Below are 18894 nucleotides of genomic sequence, written 5' to 3'. Positions count from 1 at the left end.
TCTAGAACACATCCTAACTACCTCTACTGTGCTTTTCTAGCCTTTCTTTCATTATTTTTTTTAATTTTTTTAATTTCGAAGTTATAATTTTCATTTTCCCCCTTTCTTCCTCCAGGGTCTCTCATTTACCTGCTATATACACCTTGTTCTCTTCCAAACCTAATATGCTTTACAAAATTTTTTTTTCTAATCTTTAATTTTCCTTAATTGCTGTAGTGGGTGTGTGCACACATGCCTAAATACATAAATACAGTCTGCTCAGTCTGTGTGATGTTTCTCATTCATTTGGCATTGGATAGCCAATTAATGTGCACTTCCCTGAGGAAGACTGCGGGTCCTGCTCTCAACTGTCCATTGCTGCATATAGTCCCTTGTATAGGGTTGAGGCTGTGGGCTTTTCTCCCTTACACATTAGTATCTCTGTTGGCTTCATTCTTGTTCAGGTTCTATTTAGGTAGCTGTACAGGTGAGACTTCACGTTTGGGAAACAGCCTCACAGCAAACTTCCTGTTCTACCGGCCCTTACATTCATTCATTCTGCCTCCGCTTCCACAGTAATCTCTGAGCTTTAAGTGCAGAAGTTGGGCTACAGATGTATTAGCTGGGACTGGGCTCCACATCTCTGAATTTTGGTCATTGGTGGTTCTCTGCCCCCATTTATTGAGGGGTAAGAACTACACTTTATACTTATCCATAAGTATAAGGATAAACATTGAGAGTGTAGTTATGGATTATGCTGGTTTAATAAAGTGATAGTTTTAGATTCACCTCCTCTGTGATTAGGTTTACAGTACCAGGGATGGTTTCTTTCATGTTGAGAGGGTCTTACGTCAAATTAGAGAGCTGTTGGTTACTGCTGATGTGTTTATGCCACTACTGCACCCTTAGGGATATTGCCATGCTGGTCATTGTGATTTATTGGCCTTATAGCTGGGTAGGGCTGCTTGTTGCTTCCCTCCTTTGGAAGCTTGCATGACAATTTCTGGTCCTTGGGGGAGGAAGCTTTCAGGTTCGATTCGGCTTGGGTCCTCTGGGCTCCAAGTCTGAAGCGCCTGATGTCCTCATTGTTTCTTCCATTCTTTAGCCATTTGCTTTCTTTTCTAGTCTGCCCTGCTTGTGCTTTTTATGGTTTGTTAAAAATGTTACCATTGGCAGTTACCTCTTGGCATTGTCTTTGTCCTGTGAGACTCTGGCTAAACCAGAAGTCTAGAATGTTTTAACTGTTCTTATCTATTTCTCTGAAAACTCTAATTTTGACAGCCCCTTCTGAAATTTAAACTCTGAAGTCAGCATCACTTCTCAGAGGATGTTACTATTTTTAATTGGTATATAAGACAGACTAGAGTGTTTCCCATTGATATCTTGTAGAAAAAGTAGATATATCAGTCCACTGAAAATTTGTAACAAAGAACACAAATTAGACTTGTGGATTTGTAGCCTTCACTTTTCCATGAGAGATCTGTCCATCTGTCCCATATGACCATCATTACTGTCTTGAGCATTGGATCTATGTCCAGAAAAGGGAGTAACACAGGTTGAGAAGTTCGGTAACATGGGTAGCAGTTAGAGAACTGTGTGTTCTGTCTGTGTGTACATGAGATTGTGTGGAGAGCTGATTTAACCAAACAAAAATCATATGCTACAAATTTGATAGCTGTCATTTCGACATTACTTGAATTTATACTTTGCACTAAAATTGTGTATAGACTTATCTAACACAAATGTGTCTATGTTATCTTTGGCTAAAACTGGTCATATAATAATTTGATAAATAAAGTTTATACAAATTGATAATGCTTGTCAAAATATATATAATATGCCTGATCATATGAATTAACTTGTATGTAAGGATTTTAATTATATTCTTTATGTGAATCTACCAGTTGGATGAGCATGTTTTAAAAGTTAAGTGGTATGAGTTGATTTAGTTTAATAGTTTAGCTCTCCAATGGTTTTCTTGTTCTAGAATGTTCATTTTTACCATTTTTTTTTAAATTAGGTGATTAGAGATGCAATTGTTGCCTATACCAAAACTTCACGGATTAGTTGGGTAAGAGATTGGCCTGGACAGACTGTTCTCTGTGTATCTCAAACCTTTTGGACGGTAGAAGTCCAAATCGCTATACCTGAGGGGCACCGGGTAAGCTTTTATTACTCATGTTTTTCATAACTTAGAAAATAGTTATATCAAGAACACACTTGCCCTAACATATTAAATGAAGACTGTCCATCCAAAAATATACCTTTTGCTACAAGCCAAACTGTAGTCGCCTGTGGCCACACGAACCAGGTTCCTGAGAGGGAGGCCAGTGCTGTATGAGAGAGAAGAAATGAGACCAAGACAAACTTCTGATAAAGGCCCAATGTTTACTAGCAGTCTGTGCTTATAAAGGAGGAAAGCCTGTCTCCTACCATGCCAGATTGTAATGCCTTTGTAAATTGTACAGCTTGGTTGAATTTTTATAAATTCTGAATTTAAATAGTATTTAGAACAACATCTGGATAAATCTGCAACAATGTTGTTTTAGCTAAAAAGAAATTCCCCTGAAGACAGGCAAGAACTTCCCTAGGCACAGTTTGTAAAACAAAAGCCACATAAACCCGCTGAAGCTTTTTTGCTGAACCCAGTAATCACAATTGCAGAGAATTTTCTAGGAAAAAACAACTATCAGCTTCTTTTGCCTTAGAACTAAGAAGCTGCAGACTCCTTTTTTAAAAACAGTTTTTCAGCAGTAGCTACCCTGCTGTGTGTCACTCCTGGCTAAGGTTCAGGGCAACTTAAATCAGACTCCAATGTGTAAACCGACTAAATCAAGAGATGGATAGCTAGCAGATAACGTTTTAAATGCCCCCCCCCCTTTTCAATATGGAACATAGAACAACAGTCATTCATACAACAAAACAAAAACAGACATGAATTGACACGTGGACATATTGGTGCACCAAACACAGACAATACAGAGAAGGTAGAGAACTTAATGTAACCAGATCTGAGAGTGTCTCCTGTAGGGTCCAGAGAGAAAGCCAAACATCTCTGGATTTCCCTCTGTCCCTGGGAGAGTTCCGAAATCCATTTTCCTTCTCTCTTGATCTCTCTCTCCTTTATTATTTTTTTTGAATTTTACTCATTTTATTCTATTTTATTTTATTTTATTTTATTTATTATTTTAAGCTCTACTCCTCTCGCCTGATGCAGTTCTTGACTGCGGACAAATGGCTGTTTTCTTTTTCTCTCCCATTTTCCACTGTCAACCCCTAGCTGATATCAGTGCTGGACCAACACTGACTCAGTCTAGCCTGTATCCTTTTGCACCTACAGCAACAATTTCAAAAAGATGAAGTTTAAAGCCAGAGCTAACATGAATACAAAATATTGCTCACTGTGCCAGATACATCTTCTTAATCTTCCTATAGAGCTCTACCAAGACAGTATTCTCTTAGTTGATCCACCTATACTCAGTTCGCTGTTCGGATGCCACCTGTAGCTGCCTGCAGCCACACAAACTGGGTTCCTGAGTGGGAGGCCAGAGCTAGAGAAGAAATGAGACCAAGAGAAATTTCTGATCAAGCCCAATGTTTACTAGCAGTCTGTGCTTGTAAAGGGGGAAAGTCCATCTCCTGCCATGCCAGGCTTCTTGATGCTTTGTTGCTAAGTTGTTAGCCATAGTCTGCCAGAGCTGTTAGCATAGGTCGCCAATTCCACAGGTTGTCAGCTATCTCAGGAATATCTCAGGAAGAGAGGTTCAGCCTCTCAGTGGTAGAGGGGTCTTGGAGCAGAGCAGTGGCAGGTGACAGAAGAATAGAACCATCTAGGTCGGAAGGCTCCACCCTAGGTGGTCTCATTCTCAGTGATAGCAAGGTCTATCACTTGAAACAGCCTGCTTAAGGCTGGGGGAGGCTACACCAAATTATAGGTTTTAAAAGTAAAATACATAGAAAAAGCTACATTATTATTCAAGATTTCTATCTGAACCATTTCTTTATTCACATCATGTCAGAGCCAAGGGTGCCTGCTTCTCGGTCTTGTTGTTTGCACACTGTTATCCTTTACAAATAAAACCAGGAAAGTTATGATGTTCAGAAACACCAGGAGGATATGGGATAATGGAACCCCCTTCTGTGCCCTGAGTAAAACTACCCTGTGCAGAAAAAGCATCCATTCACTTATTTTGACTATTTTTATTTTTTAATGTACTGATTTTGAATCAATGAACATTTTGAGTTGTGCTTAATACCAAATATTCAAACATATTTGAGTATATGGGTTTAACAATATTATTTGGATGGAACAATATTATTTGGATGGCTGCTATTAATTTAAAAAAAAAACAGAATAGTACTTAATTAGACTCTCTGAGTGACGCTCCGTTTTTGAGTGAAGGGATATTTAGCATTTCTTCATTCATCACAGATGCTCTGAGTGTCCACATAATCCAAGACTGTGTTGGACACTGACTCAACTAGGGGAGAGGTGGAATGCAACATTTTCAGTTCCCCCGTAAATTCTCTTTCTGAGCTTTCATTTGTCTTTGAGCCTTGGGAACTGTCAGATAGCTAAAGAAAGCCTCTGTGACATGTTTTAGTCTGTTTACACTACTTGAGAATTTAAGACATGCTGCAAGTGAGAAATTACATCTTTTGTTAGAAACTTTAATTTAAAGAGCTATGTTATCATTTATTTTTTTTCCTACCAATACTATAATAATATATGTATCAGAGCTCTTTTTGATTTTTGTAAATTAAGTGGTCAGACTTTTTTTTTTTTAAACTATCAAGTCCAGTTCATATCACCTGACTGCTTCTGGGAGTGAGGCTTGTCCTGGAGTGTGGTCGGCATACCAGTGTCACTCTATTGAGGAAGCTGACTCTCCCTCTGCAAGCAGCAGTCAAATGGCAATACCTTCCCAGCTAGGGGACGACTCTGTGGCCACTTCCCTTTATCCATGCAGGGATTTTGTGTTCCCCCTCATCCATATAGATCCTTGAGCTATATGTGTGTGTGTGTGTGTGTGTGTGTGTGTGTGTGTGTGCACGCACATGTTCTTGCGATCTAGATTTCCCATTTAGGGTTGAACACTCTGTAGTCTCTTATTCTGTGCATGCTGACCAGTTGTGGGCTCTGTGTCAACTGCTGACTACCACAAGAAGAAGCTACAGTGATGTAGGCTGAGAAATGTACTGATCTATGGGTATAGCTATAAGTCATTAGAATTCATTTTATTTCTCTGTCCATTTAGCAGAATAATAGTAGTAGGTTTTCCATAAAGGGCCTGTGACCTGCCTAGCCACAAGCCATGACTTCACTAACAGTATAGGGGTTCTAGGTCATGTGCAGGCCTTAATCAATAAGACACTCTTTTTATATTTGAAGAAGTTCAAGTGAGTCAACTTGTAATTAACCAATGAATCAACTGGAAGCTAGTAGTTACTGATCCTTAGTTTAAAATGAGTTTTAAATATATTTTTTGATGAGGAATTTGACATGACTTTAATGTGCTGCTGAAAACTAAGTTAGTGTTGGGGTTTGAGAGGGCTTCTTGTTCTCTTTAGGCAAGCAGATTCCAGTGGGGAAGGACTGAGTTGCACATGTGTAAGTCACTCCACCTCATCAATATGTCACATAATTTTCTGCAGGAGGGAGAAAGTGGTAATAGGTCAAGGATTTTCAGGTAGCAGAATATCAGGGCATAGAGTTCCCATGACAACAGTAAGCATGTGCGGTCCCTGGATGTCTCTACTCCACGCATTTAATATTCTCTGTGCTGATTATTCTCTCCTAACAAATGAGTGGTTTACATTGGAAAACTGATGATGTGGTTGAGTGTCTGAAGACTCTGCAAGCACCTAGAGTTTCCTCAAGCTTAAAACCATGACTTTTTACTACACTAAAGCACTCAGAGAGCATGCTCACCTCAGAATCCATGTTTTCATTTCCTTATTCTATAAGTGATGGTTGTGAAATGAGACTGTGGGAGACATCACAGGGTCTATAAAATAAATGGAAGAAATGTCAGAATATTGAAAGTATGAATGTGATTTTGAGTTAGTTTATTGGGGCAGGAAGGTAGGACGGTCTAGGCATGACAAGAATAATCAATTCCAGGTAACACACTGTGGTAGCTTCACTGGCTCACGATAAGAATGTTGACAAGGTATAAAATGAGATGAAACATTATCATATCATTTTTCCAGTCAGTTAATTAAATTGTCACTGATGCATACAAAATCATTCCAAAAGTGCTTAGCTTTTGGTATTTTGGAGCCAAATTTCAGTTCTAACATTATTGTTCTATCACAGGAAAATGCAGTATTCTAGTGCAGATAAACTTCTAAGGGCATGTAGTTAGTATGTGCATCCAATATGTCCAAATGTTATTTTTTTATTTGTGTCATGATAGGATGTGAAGACTGGTGGGGATACCAGAAGGTGCTGAACTGTTCTGGTGAGAGGACAAGGATGTACCTTATGTGACTCTAGGATCCCAAGCTGTCTTTACTAGGGTGGCTTCTAAATACACTGAAGTTCACTAATTGCTCCAAGTATTTAAACACTCATGTGGCTAAACATGGATGAAACAAAAGTTAATTTTTCATTGCTTAAGAAGCAAATTAGCAGAAAATCATTCATGTAAATGATAGAAATGAAGTGGCATTTAATCCTCTAAGGGCCTGAATAAAGAGCTTTCACAAAAGTACAAATTAAAGAGATAAAATCTTCAAGGAAGATGTCTTGTCCCAGCTTGGTTCTCTAAACTTCACATCCTTGGAAGCTGTTCTTCCTTCCTTCCTTCCTTCCTTCCTTCCTTCCTTCCTTCCTTCCTTCCTTCCTTCCTTCCTTTTTCTCTCTCTCTCTTGCTAGCAAAGCATAAAATATTTATCTTTTTTTTTCCTTATGAAGAGTAACTTTGGCATGCTCTGCTTTAGGGTCAAGTGAATCTCAGAAAGTATTGAACAAGGCCAAGTACACCTGAAATGCTAGTCAATGGTCCAGATGCTGGGTGGATGCACTTGTGACAGGCAACTAGGCAGCACAGTTATATGCATCATATTTACTCAGAAGCCTAAAAATACTGTGAACATTTTTCATCTACATGAACATTTGGCATATTTAACATGCTAGCATGCTTTGATAATCTCTAAGAGGGCATAAACTATTTCTCATTCTTTTTTCCCCCACATCTTTTTATTAGATATTTTCTTCATTTACATTTCAAATGCTATCCCAAAAGTCCCCTATACCCTCCCCCCACCCTGCTCCCCTACCCACTCACTCCCACTTCTTTAATTTCTTTATTTCTTCCTTGACCAAGGTATCATTGAGTAGAGTGTTGTTCAGTTTCCACGTGAATGTTGGCTTTCTATTATTTATGCTGTTATTGAAGATCAGCCTTAGTCTGTGGTGATCTGATAGGATGCATTAGGATAATTACAATATTTTTGAATCTGTTGAGGCCTGTTTTGTGATCAATTATATGGTCAATTTTGGAGGAGGTACCATGAGGTGCTGAGAAGAAGGTATATCCTTTTGTTTTAGAATAAAATGTTCTGTAGATATCTGTTAAATCCATTTGTTTCATAACTTCTGTTAGTGTTCATGTGTCTCTGTTTATTTTCTGTTTCCAGGATCTGTCCATTTGTGAGAGTGGTGTGTTGAAGTCTCCCACTATTATTGTGTGAGGTGCAGTGTGTGCTTTGAGCTTTACTAAAGTTTCTTTAATGAATGTGGCTGCCCTTGCATTTGGAGCATAGATATTTAGAATTGAGAGTTCGTCTTGGTAGATTTTACCTTTGATGAGTATGAAGTGCCCCTCCTTGTCTTTTTTGATAACTTTGGGTTAGAAGTCAATTTTATTCGATATTAGAATGGCTACTCCAGCTTGTTTCTTTGGACCATTTGCTTGGAAAACTGTTTTCCAGCCTTTTACTCTGAGGTAGTTTCTGTCTTTGTTCCTGAGGTGGGTTTCCTGCAAACAGCAAAATGTTGGGTCCTGTTTGTGTAGCCACTCTATTAGTCTATATCTTTTTATTGGAGAATTGAGTTCATTGATGTTAAGAGAAATTAAAGTATTTGTTGCTTCCTGTTATTTTTGTTGTTAAAGTTGGGAAAAAGTTGTTGTTAAATTCTTGTGGCTGTCTTCTTTTAGTTTTGTTAAAGGATTACTTTCTTGCTTTTTCTAGGGTGTAATTTCCATCTTTGTGTTGGTGTTTTCCCTTTATTATCCTTAGAAGGGCTGGATTCGTGGAAAGATATTGTGTGAATTTAGTTTTGTCATGGAATTCTTTGGTTTCTCCATCTATGGTAATTGAGAGTTTTGCTGGATATAGTAGCCTGTGCTGGCATTTGTGTTCTCTTAGTGTCTGTATAACATCTGTCTAGGATCTTCTGACTTTCATAGTCTCTGGTGAGAAGTCTGGAGTAATTCTAATAGGCCTGCCTTTATATGTTACTTGACTTTTTTCCCTTATTGCTTTTAATATTGTCTTTATTTACTACATTTGTTGTTCTGATTATTATGTGTTGGGAGGAATTTCTTTTCTGGTCCAGTCTATTTGGAGTTCTGTAGGCTCCTTGTCTGTTCGTGGGCATCTCTTTCTTTAGGTATGGGAAGTTTTCTTCTATAACTTTGTTGAAGGTATTTACTGGCCTTTTAAGTTGAACATCTTCATTCTCATCTACTCCTATTATCTGTAGGTTTGGTCTTCTCATTGTGTCCTGGATTTCGTGGATGTTTTGAGTTAGGATCCTTTTGCATTTGCTTTGATTGTTGTGTCCATGTTCCCTATGGGATCTTCTGCACCTGAGATTCTCTCTTCCATTCCTTGTATTCTGTTGATGATGCTCACATCTATGGCTCCTGATTTCTTTCCTAGGGTTTCTATCTCCACAGTTGTCTCCCTTTATGTTTTCTTCATTGTTTCTACTTCCATTATTAGACCTTGGACAGTTTTGTTCAATTCCATCACCTGTTTGGTTGTGTTTTCCTCTAATTCTTTAAGGGATTTTTGTGTTTCTTCTACCTGTTTAGCAGTGTTTGCCTGTAGTTCTTTAAGGGCTTCTACTTGTTTAGCAGTGTCCTCCTGTAATTCCTTGAGGAATTTTTGTGCTTCCTCTTTAAGCGTTTCTACCTGTTTAGCAGTGTTCTCCTGTATTTCTTTAAGTGGGTTATTAATGCCCTTCTTAAGATCTTCTACCACCATCATGATTTTAAATCCTTGTCTTGCTTTTCCGGTGTGTTGGGGTATCCAGGATTAGTTGTGGTGGGTATACTGAGTTCTGATGACACCCAGTGTTCTTGGTTTCTGTTAGTAAGATTCTTACGTTTGCCTTTTGCCATCTGCAGATCTCTGGTGTTAATGTTCAAGCTGTCTCTGGTTGGAGCTTGATCCTCCTGTGATTCTTTTAGCCTCTGTCAGCACTCCTGGGAGTCCAACTCTCTCCTGAGTCCCAGTGGTCAGAGCACTGAGGTTCTGTGGCATGGAGAGCACTCTGGAGCCCTGTTCTTTGCAGGCAAGCTCTCCTCTTTCAGGACAGGTGTCCAGCAGTCTAGAGCTCTGATCCACCTCCTCAGTTCTGGAGTCAGAACTCTCCCTGTAGGCTGACTCTCCTCTGGCAAGGAATGTGCCCAGGGGTTTGGGTCTCAGCTCTGCCTCCTGGCTGAGGATGAAGGCCCAACAGGACCCTGACCAAAAAGCTCTGTTGCTTCTATCGCCCACGTACTCTCAGGTGATCAGGAGGTCCTGGGTGTGCTAGGGGTCCTGTGGCGTGGAGAGTCCTCTGGTGCCCTAGATGCCCTTGGCCGGGTTCACGCTGAAGATGGCAGGGCTGGCCCCAACCTGAATCCCAGCCAATGGTCGGGCGGGGTTCCTTTGTCCCTGTTCCTGCTGGCACAAGACCCTCTGCAATTCTTTGGAGCTGATGTTGCATTCCACTCACCCGTTACCCCGAGGTGATCCCGAGGTCCTGCGGCAGAGAGAGCACCCTGGAGTCCTTAGTGGTCTCCGCTGGGCTCAGAAGGAAGATGGCGGGGGTGGCCCCGACTGGAACAGATCCCAGCCTCTGGTTGGGCGGGATTCCTTTGTTCCTGTTCCTGCTGGCAAAAGACCTTCTGCGAATCTTTGGAGCTGATGTTGCATTCTACTCACCTGTGATCTGAAGATGATCCTGAGGTTCTGTGGCATGGAGAGCACTCTGGAGCCCTTAGCCAACTGTTATTTCTTTACTTATTTATTTATTTTGGTTTTATTGTTGCTTCTTAAAAACAGGATTGAAATAAACTCCTTGGCATAAAGCACTTATTAAAAAGTATGGGAGTGGAGAAACTGGTCACCAGTCTTAAGCACAATACTTTTTATTGATTGTAATTTACTTTCATCTTAAATCCTCTTTCAGTTGTAAATTTTCTTATCTACTGGAAGACAGACTCCAGAGACTTTTCCTTAGAACTTGCCTTAGTTCAAGATAAACCAAACAACTTGGCGTTATTCAGCAGTATTATCATCATTATTATTTCTTTGCTACTTTCTGTTGCTATAAGAAAATATGAGAAGGTAGATACTTCATACTGAGAACAGCTTTACTTGTCTTACACCTATAGGCTGCAAGTCCAAGATTTAGGCAGCCCTATCTGGTTTTGGACTCCAGTGAGGGCCTTCTGGTTATATCACAATATGGTGGATGATGCCAAGGTTAGATAGTACACAAGACACATACTATGAGAGAAACAACAGAAAATGACAAGAGGCTAGGCTCCCTTTAAATAACAACCCAAGTTAACGTTCCATCACTGTAACAAAACTCCTGACAAAGCCAGTTTAGAGGAAGATAGAAAGATTTTGGCTTGTGGGAAAAAAGAAAGGAAGGAAGACAGACAAAAAGACAGAAAGAAAAGAAAAAACAGAGAGATGGGGGAGAAGGAGAGAGAGAGGAGAGGAGAGGAGAGGAGAGGAGAGGAGAGGAGAGGAGAGGAGAGGAGAAGGAGGGGGGGTGAAGAAGAGGCAAACAGTGATTGGGTCCATTGTAGCTTCATCCATTCCCTTCTGGAAGCTCCACATCTTGAATTCTCCAGCACCTCCCAACAAATACCATCACCATCAACCCTTTAGAGGACACTTTATAGCCAAAGCAGAGTATAATCCATTCTCCTGGGAATAGTCTAACTCCATGAGACTCACTTAATGCCTGCCCCACACCTAAGGGTGATATTCACTACCTTGTGACTGTTCACCAAGTCCTGTCCCTTACAGCTTCTACCAGTTCAGTACTGCCACACTGGAGATCAAACCCGTGGCACATTAATTATCAATGGACAGATGAAAAGCATATTTAAACCTTAATGGTACTAGTATTTCAAACCTCATATAGCAGTCTTAGGGGAAAAAAAAATGCTTTGAGGACCCATGACAGCAAAGGGAGAAAGATATGGCCCAAGTGTCGCAGGGTTTGATCCCTTCCTAGCCAACTTTCCCTGCTGCCTCTCCTTTCTATAAGTCTTTGTTGAGAGGATAATATTTTCAGTAGCTCAGAATCACAGACTCACAATTGACAAAATCTAGGTAAAAATACTTGGTTGTGTCCTTGGGGAGAGCTGTGTTGACTCTGAATGGGTCTCTTCTCCTCCTTCATGTTCCATGAGTTGGGACAGTAAGACTGACAGCTACAAAATAACCAGAATAGAAAGGGGTAGAAAAACAAGGGGCTGATATAAACCATGTTTGCCCACTATGTTTGCCAAATGTGTTTGTTTACTTAAAACTATGTAGTAGGGAAAATAGATTATTTTTAAATTACATAGAAACTATGTCGAGGATATCATTTTGATATATATATATATATATATGTGTGTGTGTGTATATATATATGAATTAATAAATATATACTAGTTAAAAATGTTTTTGTTCACAATGATTCTGTGAACTATGTAGTAGGGAAAATAGATTATTTTTAAATTACATAGAAACTATGTCGAGGATATCATTCATATATATATATATATCATATATTAATAAATGTATACTAGTTAAAAATGTTTTTGTTCACAATGATTCTGATCATATTGGGAAATTCTACCTTATTTTTCTCAGGCCCTTGAAGGCTACTTGGCAAAATGCAACCATCAAATTGATGATATTGTCACATTGGTTCGTGGCAAATTGTCCAAGCAGAACCGTGTTACTCTGGGAGCCCTTGTGGTACTGGATGTTCACGCTAGAGATGTGCTTGCCAGCCTTGTAGATAAAAAGATCAGTGATGACTCGGACTTCCAGTGGTTAAGTCAGCTTAGATACTACTGGCAAGTAAGTGGTCTCACACTGCAGTTTCTGCCCATAGCGTCTTAAGTCATACTCACTGGCTCAGCTGTGTAACAGGATTGGTAAAAGGGAACTTTTTGCTGATGAATTCTTATATATGATTTTTCAGATTGAAAATTAAGGGAGCCAATAATTATATGTATTATCATCAGTATCTATATTTATGTACCTATATTTATATCAAAATGTATTATCATATATTAACATACATGTACGTGTGAAGGTACCAAAAGGAACAGAAATTAACTACTTTTTAATGTATTACTGTGTTTGTTATTTACAAAATGTTGGTGTTAGTTAGCTTAAATTGTGATTTTTAGATTCCTGATGCACTTAAGTGAGGTATAAGTCACTTTTCTTGTCTGGTTTAGTCATTGAAGAAGCCAGAAACATGGTCCATAAGGAAAGAACTTTTCAGGCTATCTGGGTGGATAATAATGCTTATCTCGGCTGGAAGGAATGGGGGCAGGACAGTTACAGCAGCCTGCTGGGTGTGGGAGAGTTGGGGCTCAGCAGCTCTCAGGATTGCATCTAAGTCTTAGGAGATATGGGAAGGAGGAGACAGGTATGGACCAGAACCTTGTAGGCCTTTTCAGAGCCTTGCTATTTGGTGGTAGGAAGATGGGTATGGGATGCTTGATTCAGAAGCCAGATCCTTCTTTCTTAGGCTATGGACAAGGTGCTCATCTCTGTAAGCAATGGGCTCCTCAGCTGTAAAACTGTGACAGTGCTTGTGGTGGTTTGAGTGGAAAAGGTCTCCATGAGCTCACAGGGAAGCACCATAAGGAGGTGTTGCCTTGTTGGAGGACGTGTGTCACCGCAGATGGGCTTTGCCAGGCCCAGGGTTGCTTCTTTTCCTGCTGCCTGTTGGTTCAGATGTAGAACTCTCCACTATCACTCACTCCAGCACACGTCTGCCTGTGCGCTTCCTGCCATGACTATAATGGGCTAAATCTGGGAACTGTAAGCCAGCCCCAGTTACATGTTTTCCTTTATAAGAGTCGCTGTGGTCTTGTGGGCCCTCCACAGCAATAAAACCCTAACTAAGGCAGTGGCAGAAAGCCATTGCCTTCCATTATTCATTCAGAAAAGTAGCTATTGAATTCTTGTAGTCAGTGAACTGATGTCTGAGAGGACAGTCTAAACAGGTCTGCACTGTGCTTATTCCTTATTAAAGATCTTGTGATTTTCCATTGTTTGAAATTTTGCTTCCTAACCAACTGCATTTTTTTTCTGATTGATCCTAGGAAAATAATTTAGAAACAAAGATGATCAATGCTGGTTTGCGATATGGCTATGAATATCTGGGAAATTCCCCTAGACTAGTCATAACCCCACTCACAGACCGCTGTTACAGGTAAACCCTGCCAAAGACATGGGAGCAATAACTTACACACACACACACACACACACACACACACACACACACACACACACACACCCTAGGCCAGCGATTGAGTTACAGGTAAGTATTTTTACCTTACATTCTATAAATGGATCCTGTGTCCTTTCCCCAGTCCCTAAGCCTCCTCTCTGCTGCTTTCCTGTTTTCATCTCTGGGGATAAGGGTGTTCTTTGCCTTGGCAGGTGTTGGCACTTTCTGTCCCCCCTCCCACCTTCTCCTTCTTTTTCCTTCCAACTCTGGCTTCTTTTTGGATCATTTGAGTTACACTGTTTTTCCTCCCTCTGAAGCTGAATTTTCTAGAGTTCTGTTTCTGTGTTCCATTATTTCCAGACTGTTTACTTCCAGGCTCTAACTACCCATGTTCAAAAGAACCATGTCTGCATCTCTCTCCTGTTCACAGTGCACGTGCCTGGTGGGTATCTCCTTTGAGAGATCATATTTACATTTTATTCCCAGTGGAAATTAACCACTTTCTGCATTAAGTTAGCTTTGCTTCCACGATTGTGCTTCTCAGAAGATTGATATAAACATACATTATATTTTGATTCCCATCCTATTCATTCCCATCCTTCATCTCGTCCTAGACCACCCGCCCTATCCCATTCCATACCCAACAAGTTTGTGTCCTCTTGTTTATTTATTTACTCTATTAATCCCAGTTAGTGCTGCCCATGTACTCTTAGATGTGTTGACATTCCCTGGAACATGTCTGACCCACCAGAGGTAACATCCTTAAAAACCCAAACAAACAAACAAACAAAAACAATAAACAATAAAAGGGAGCTCTCCTTCTCTTAATAGCTGCCAATTACCAACAGCTCCTCATCTAGAGATGGGGCTCCATGCCACTCCTCTCTCCATGCTGAGATCTTACTTGACATGAGCTTGCACAGGTCCTGTGCATGCTGTCATAATCACTGTTAGTTCGTATGCGCAGCTTCCCTATTGTGTTCCCTGTCACACCTGGTTTCTTCCTCTGCCTTATTGCTCATCACAATGGGCTGAGGCATGCTTGCTATATTTTATATTATTTATTGGAGACTTTCATGGAAAAAGACTATGTGCTATTTTTTTCCTTGTCTCCAATACCACCACATTCTCTGGCATAAAGGAGACATTAAATAAAATATGCCGAATTACAGTTTTAAATTATACTCTTAGAGAATACTCAGAATTGTGAACGATTTTGTTGAACATTATGACAAATCACATGTTTGACTACAAATCACGATGACTTTCAGGTATAGTGTTAATATCTGTAGACACAAGCTATAAACTCTGGTAGCACAGAGCAAAGATGGAATATATAAGCCTTTTCTATTTTATATCAAAATGAATATGACTAGGAAACAATATAACACACCATTTCATTATTTGGTAATAACCTTGGCAGAACATAGACTAAATAAAAACATGTTATTGTCTTCAGTTTTATAAGATTAAAAAAAGATACAGATTGTGTCATGTCACTCACATGTTTTTCTGTCATTTGGGAAAGCTAGATTAAAAAACAATTGCAATAGTGTGTACTGAGTGAGATACTAGAGGGAAACATTAGGTGGCATAGGTGTGTAACCCAGATGGGAACTAAGTTTGCAGGAAAATCACTCCAGAAGCAGTGTGCTAAGATATTCATTCATACCCATGAATGGAGACAATGTATTACATGGTAAATGGATTTGATCACATGGAAAGGAAAAGGCTCTCTGTACTTCGGTAGCAAATTTAACCCACTTAAATTTAATTAAATTAGCAAACTACTTGGGCCCATTAAGATAATTGTACTGTAATTTTATATTCCTAGAGCCTTACTTTTGATCTTAATTCACTTAGTTTAATACTATTCACTATAATTAAATATTATTTTAATCATTCTCTCCATCTCTGTTATGCCCTTAAAGGATTTTTCTCTCGGTTATTAATGTTCACTATAATGTTACTAGAAGTTATTTACTTATTTATATTACTTGGGATTTCCTTTTATTCATGTCTTTCTTCCATTCTGGAAAGTTTTCAGACTTTGCCATTTAAATTTTGGGTCTTCACCATTTTAACCTTCTTTATTATTTTTCCTTTATTTTTTAAAAAATATATATGGTTTTCTACTCTCTAAGCAATTCCCTTATATTTACCTCCCAACAAATAATTTTATTTCCTTATGTTTATTCTGATATTTAACCCTTTATTGAGTTTTCAAGAGTATATGAATTTCAAGTTGCCTTTTTTATAAAAATGGCCCCCACCTCAGACAGACAGACAGAGAGACAGACAGACAGACAGACACACACACACACACACACACAATATATATATATATATATATGAGAGAGAGATTGGTTGGTTGATTCTGACTGCTAAGAACCAAATATGGAAGACGGGATGCTGTGAATATAGTGACACTCACTGCCGCTGTACTGTGTGACTGACTCAATAGTGATCTTACTGCCCAGTTTTTACTGTGAGCATAATTTGGTAAGGGTGGCTTCCCCATGCTGCTTTTACTGATGTCTGTTGTGGACACAGCCACAGTTTCAGACCAATCTTTAAAGAGGGCTTTAAAGTTTTCTTCAGTTCAGAAAACAAAACAAAACAGAACAAAACAAAAACAAAAAAGTAAAAAAAAAAAAAGCTTTTGTTCTTTTTTCTGTTTTGGCTCATATGCAATGAGAAATGGAAATTTAACTCATCCTCTTCTTGAGGAGCAATGCAGGCTTGTTCCACAGACTGCCAAGAGTGGTGAGCTTGTGAGCTTCCTGTCCCTTCTCTGATTAACCTCCTTGACTCTCTGGTGTGTGCTGGAGGAAATGTGATGTCTATTAGAGACAAAGCAGCATTTCAAGCTTCCATAATAGGTCCAAAGGGTAAATTTATCCCATTTCCCCTTCTTGCTCAATTCTAATGGTTTCATATCTGTGCTGCCTAAAGTATATTTGTGTTCATTTGTATTCAACCAAATAATATATATATCTGCAGATTTGCACATAACCATTCCTCAAACAATGAATCCCCCTATTGGTAACATCTTTTATTCTTTAAATGATGGCTGTAGATTTCAAAATTATTTTCTCCCATGTGCTATTTCTATACTCTTCTAGTAAGGTTAGGTGTTCATAGAGTCAGTTGGATTCTCCACATTGACGAGAAGTCAGGATTGAATTCCAAAAGTTCTAAATTTGTCATGTATATAAATATGCACATGCATTTTATCTGCCTGCCTGACTGTCCATCCATGTGTTCATCTATGCATCTGCCTATCTATCTACTCTACATCTACCTACCTACATATCCATCCATCCATCCATCCATCCATCCATCCATCCATCCTTCCATTTTCCATCATCTGTCTACTTTTAGAAGAAAAGTTAATAACTAAGAAATGTGCTGTTAGAGATTTTCTGAGGTTAGCAGTGTGTGTGTGTGTGTGTGTGTGTGTGTGTGTGTGTGTGTGTGACATTATGAAAGCAGGGGGGCTGAGAGTTAGGATTCAATTTAACCTTTTCTTTTGCCTACTTGGTAATTATTCTGTCCATTCTTTTTACTCTAGGACCTTATTTGGAGCCCTTCATCTGCACCTTGGAGGAGCACCTGAGGGCCCAGCTGGCACCGGAAAGACAGAAACAACCAAGGATTTAGCAAAAGCGGTTGCCAAACAGTGTGTCGTTTTCAACTGCTCCGATGGGCTGGATTATTTGGCCTTAGGAAAATTCTTTAAGGTTTGGATCAACTAACTCCTCATTTCTTTACAGTAGGGTAGCCATCAGTGATGGAAGGGGGTTACAAAGAGAGACAACTGGATGCAAACAGAAGCTTTACTGTGCCTGGTATAGTCTCAACAAGTTCCAAGCACAAGTGAGCTCTGCCACGATCCAGTCCCTGCTATGGAGGTCACTCTATCTGACTACTCCTGATTGGGTCATAGACTTAGAAATATTAGTTAGCTCTTTGGATATTCTGACCAGAAGGCAGTTTTTCTGGCCACACAAGTCAGGTCACATAGAGGGTTATTCTTTAAAAAAGCAAATAAACTTTGCTTTAAATGGGATCTTTAAATATATCAGGCAGATAGAAGTTTGAGAACCACCCACTGGGTAAAGGCTGTGGTGTGGGATTCAAAGATTTCTCTAATCTCTATGCTGTATTATCAATAAGTTTCAGAGTTCGTTAATTGACTATTATAGACACATCTTCGATTTTCTGCATTGGAAACGTATAACTCTTCTTTATTTTAATAGTGTGGATATATGTCCATACACATGTTTGTGTGTTTGTGAGTGTGTGTGGACATGTGTGTCATACACAAGGGGGTCAGGAGGTTGATACTGGAATCCTTCTCAATTGCACTACACTTTGTTTAAAGACACGGGGTCTTTCACTGGCTTAGAGCTTGCCAAATAGGCTAATCTGACTAGTCAAAGAGTCCCAGGGAATTGACTGGCTCTGCCTCTCCAGTACTGAGATCAGAGGCATGTATCACTATGCCCAGCTTTGTGTGTGTGCTGGGGATTGTTCTCATGTTTGTGTGTCAAGCATTATACCAACTGAGCCATCTTCCCACACCCAAAAGCCCTGGCCCCTGACTGACTCACACACCTTCCTGTCTACCATGTTTTATTGATCTAAATTTGTTAGAGTCTAGAGGTCTGTGAGATTGTGAAAAGGAGAATCAAGGTGGACTGTGCTTGTTTGGACTAGAGCAGCTTGGTTCTAGAGGCTATAACTCCTTCACACGTGAGGCAGGCAGGCAGGCAGGCAGGCAGGCAGGCAGGCAGGCAGGCAGGCAGGCTGTTGTAACAGTTATTTGTTTGGGATGGCTGACTCTTTGCATTTACTTCCTTTTCTTTTTCTGTAATTTTTCAAATATATTTTATCTATTCTGTACTATTTACTTTAAAATATTTAAATTTACCTTTAAATGAAACTAACAAAAATATACTATTTCTACCCAACACAGTGAACTGTTTTCCTTGAGTGATATGCACTGTCATTTTAAACAACTTTATAATTGTATAAGTCGTTATTTGTGATTTGAAAACAGGGTAAGATTTTTTTTGAAGGAAGTCAAAATAATAAAGAATAATATGATAGGAGACATTGGAATGGTATTTAATTTGTCTTCTATAGTGCCATATAAACTTGACACAATGACTAAGAAATGGGTGGCAGTTAGAAGAGCCTAGGTA

General features: G+C 39.4%; 1 protein-coding gene across 3 annotated transcripts in view; it reads left to right on the top strand.

Moving 5' to 3' along the window:
* Nucleotides 1-18894, top strand: part of Dnah7a (dynein, axonemal, heavy chain 7A) — a 310307-nt gene that overhangs the window by 127973 nt on the left and 163440 nt on the right. For all 3 annotated transcript variants that reach the window (XM_006496179.4, NM_001252070.1, XM_017321900.2), the window contains 4 exons: nt 2000-2140; nt 12082-12294; nt 13557-13666; nt 17259-17427. In XM_006496179.4, coding sequence (XP_006496242.1) covers nt 2000-2140; nt 12082-12294; nt 13557-13666; nt 17259-17427 — 633 coding nt within the window. The remainder of the gene's footprint in view (nt 1-1999; nt 2141-12081; nt 12295-13556; nt 13667-17258; nt 17428-18894) is intronic.

Source organism: Mus musculus, chromosome 1 (genome assembly GCF_000001635.26).
Source record: "Mus musculus strain C57BL/6J chromosome 1, GRCm38.p6 C57BL/6J".
NCBI lineage: Eukaryota > Metazoa > Chordata > Mammalia > Rodentia > Muridae > Mus > Mus musculus.
This window is presented reverse-complemented; position numbering and strand designations above follow the sequence as displayed.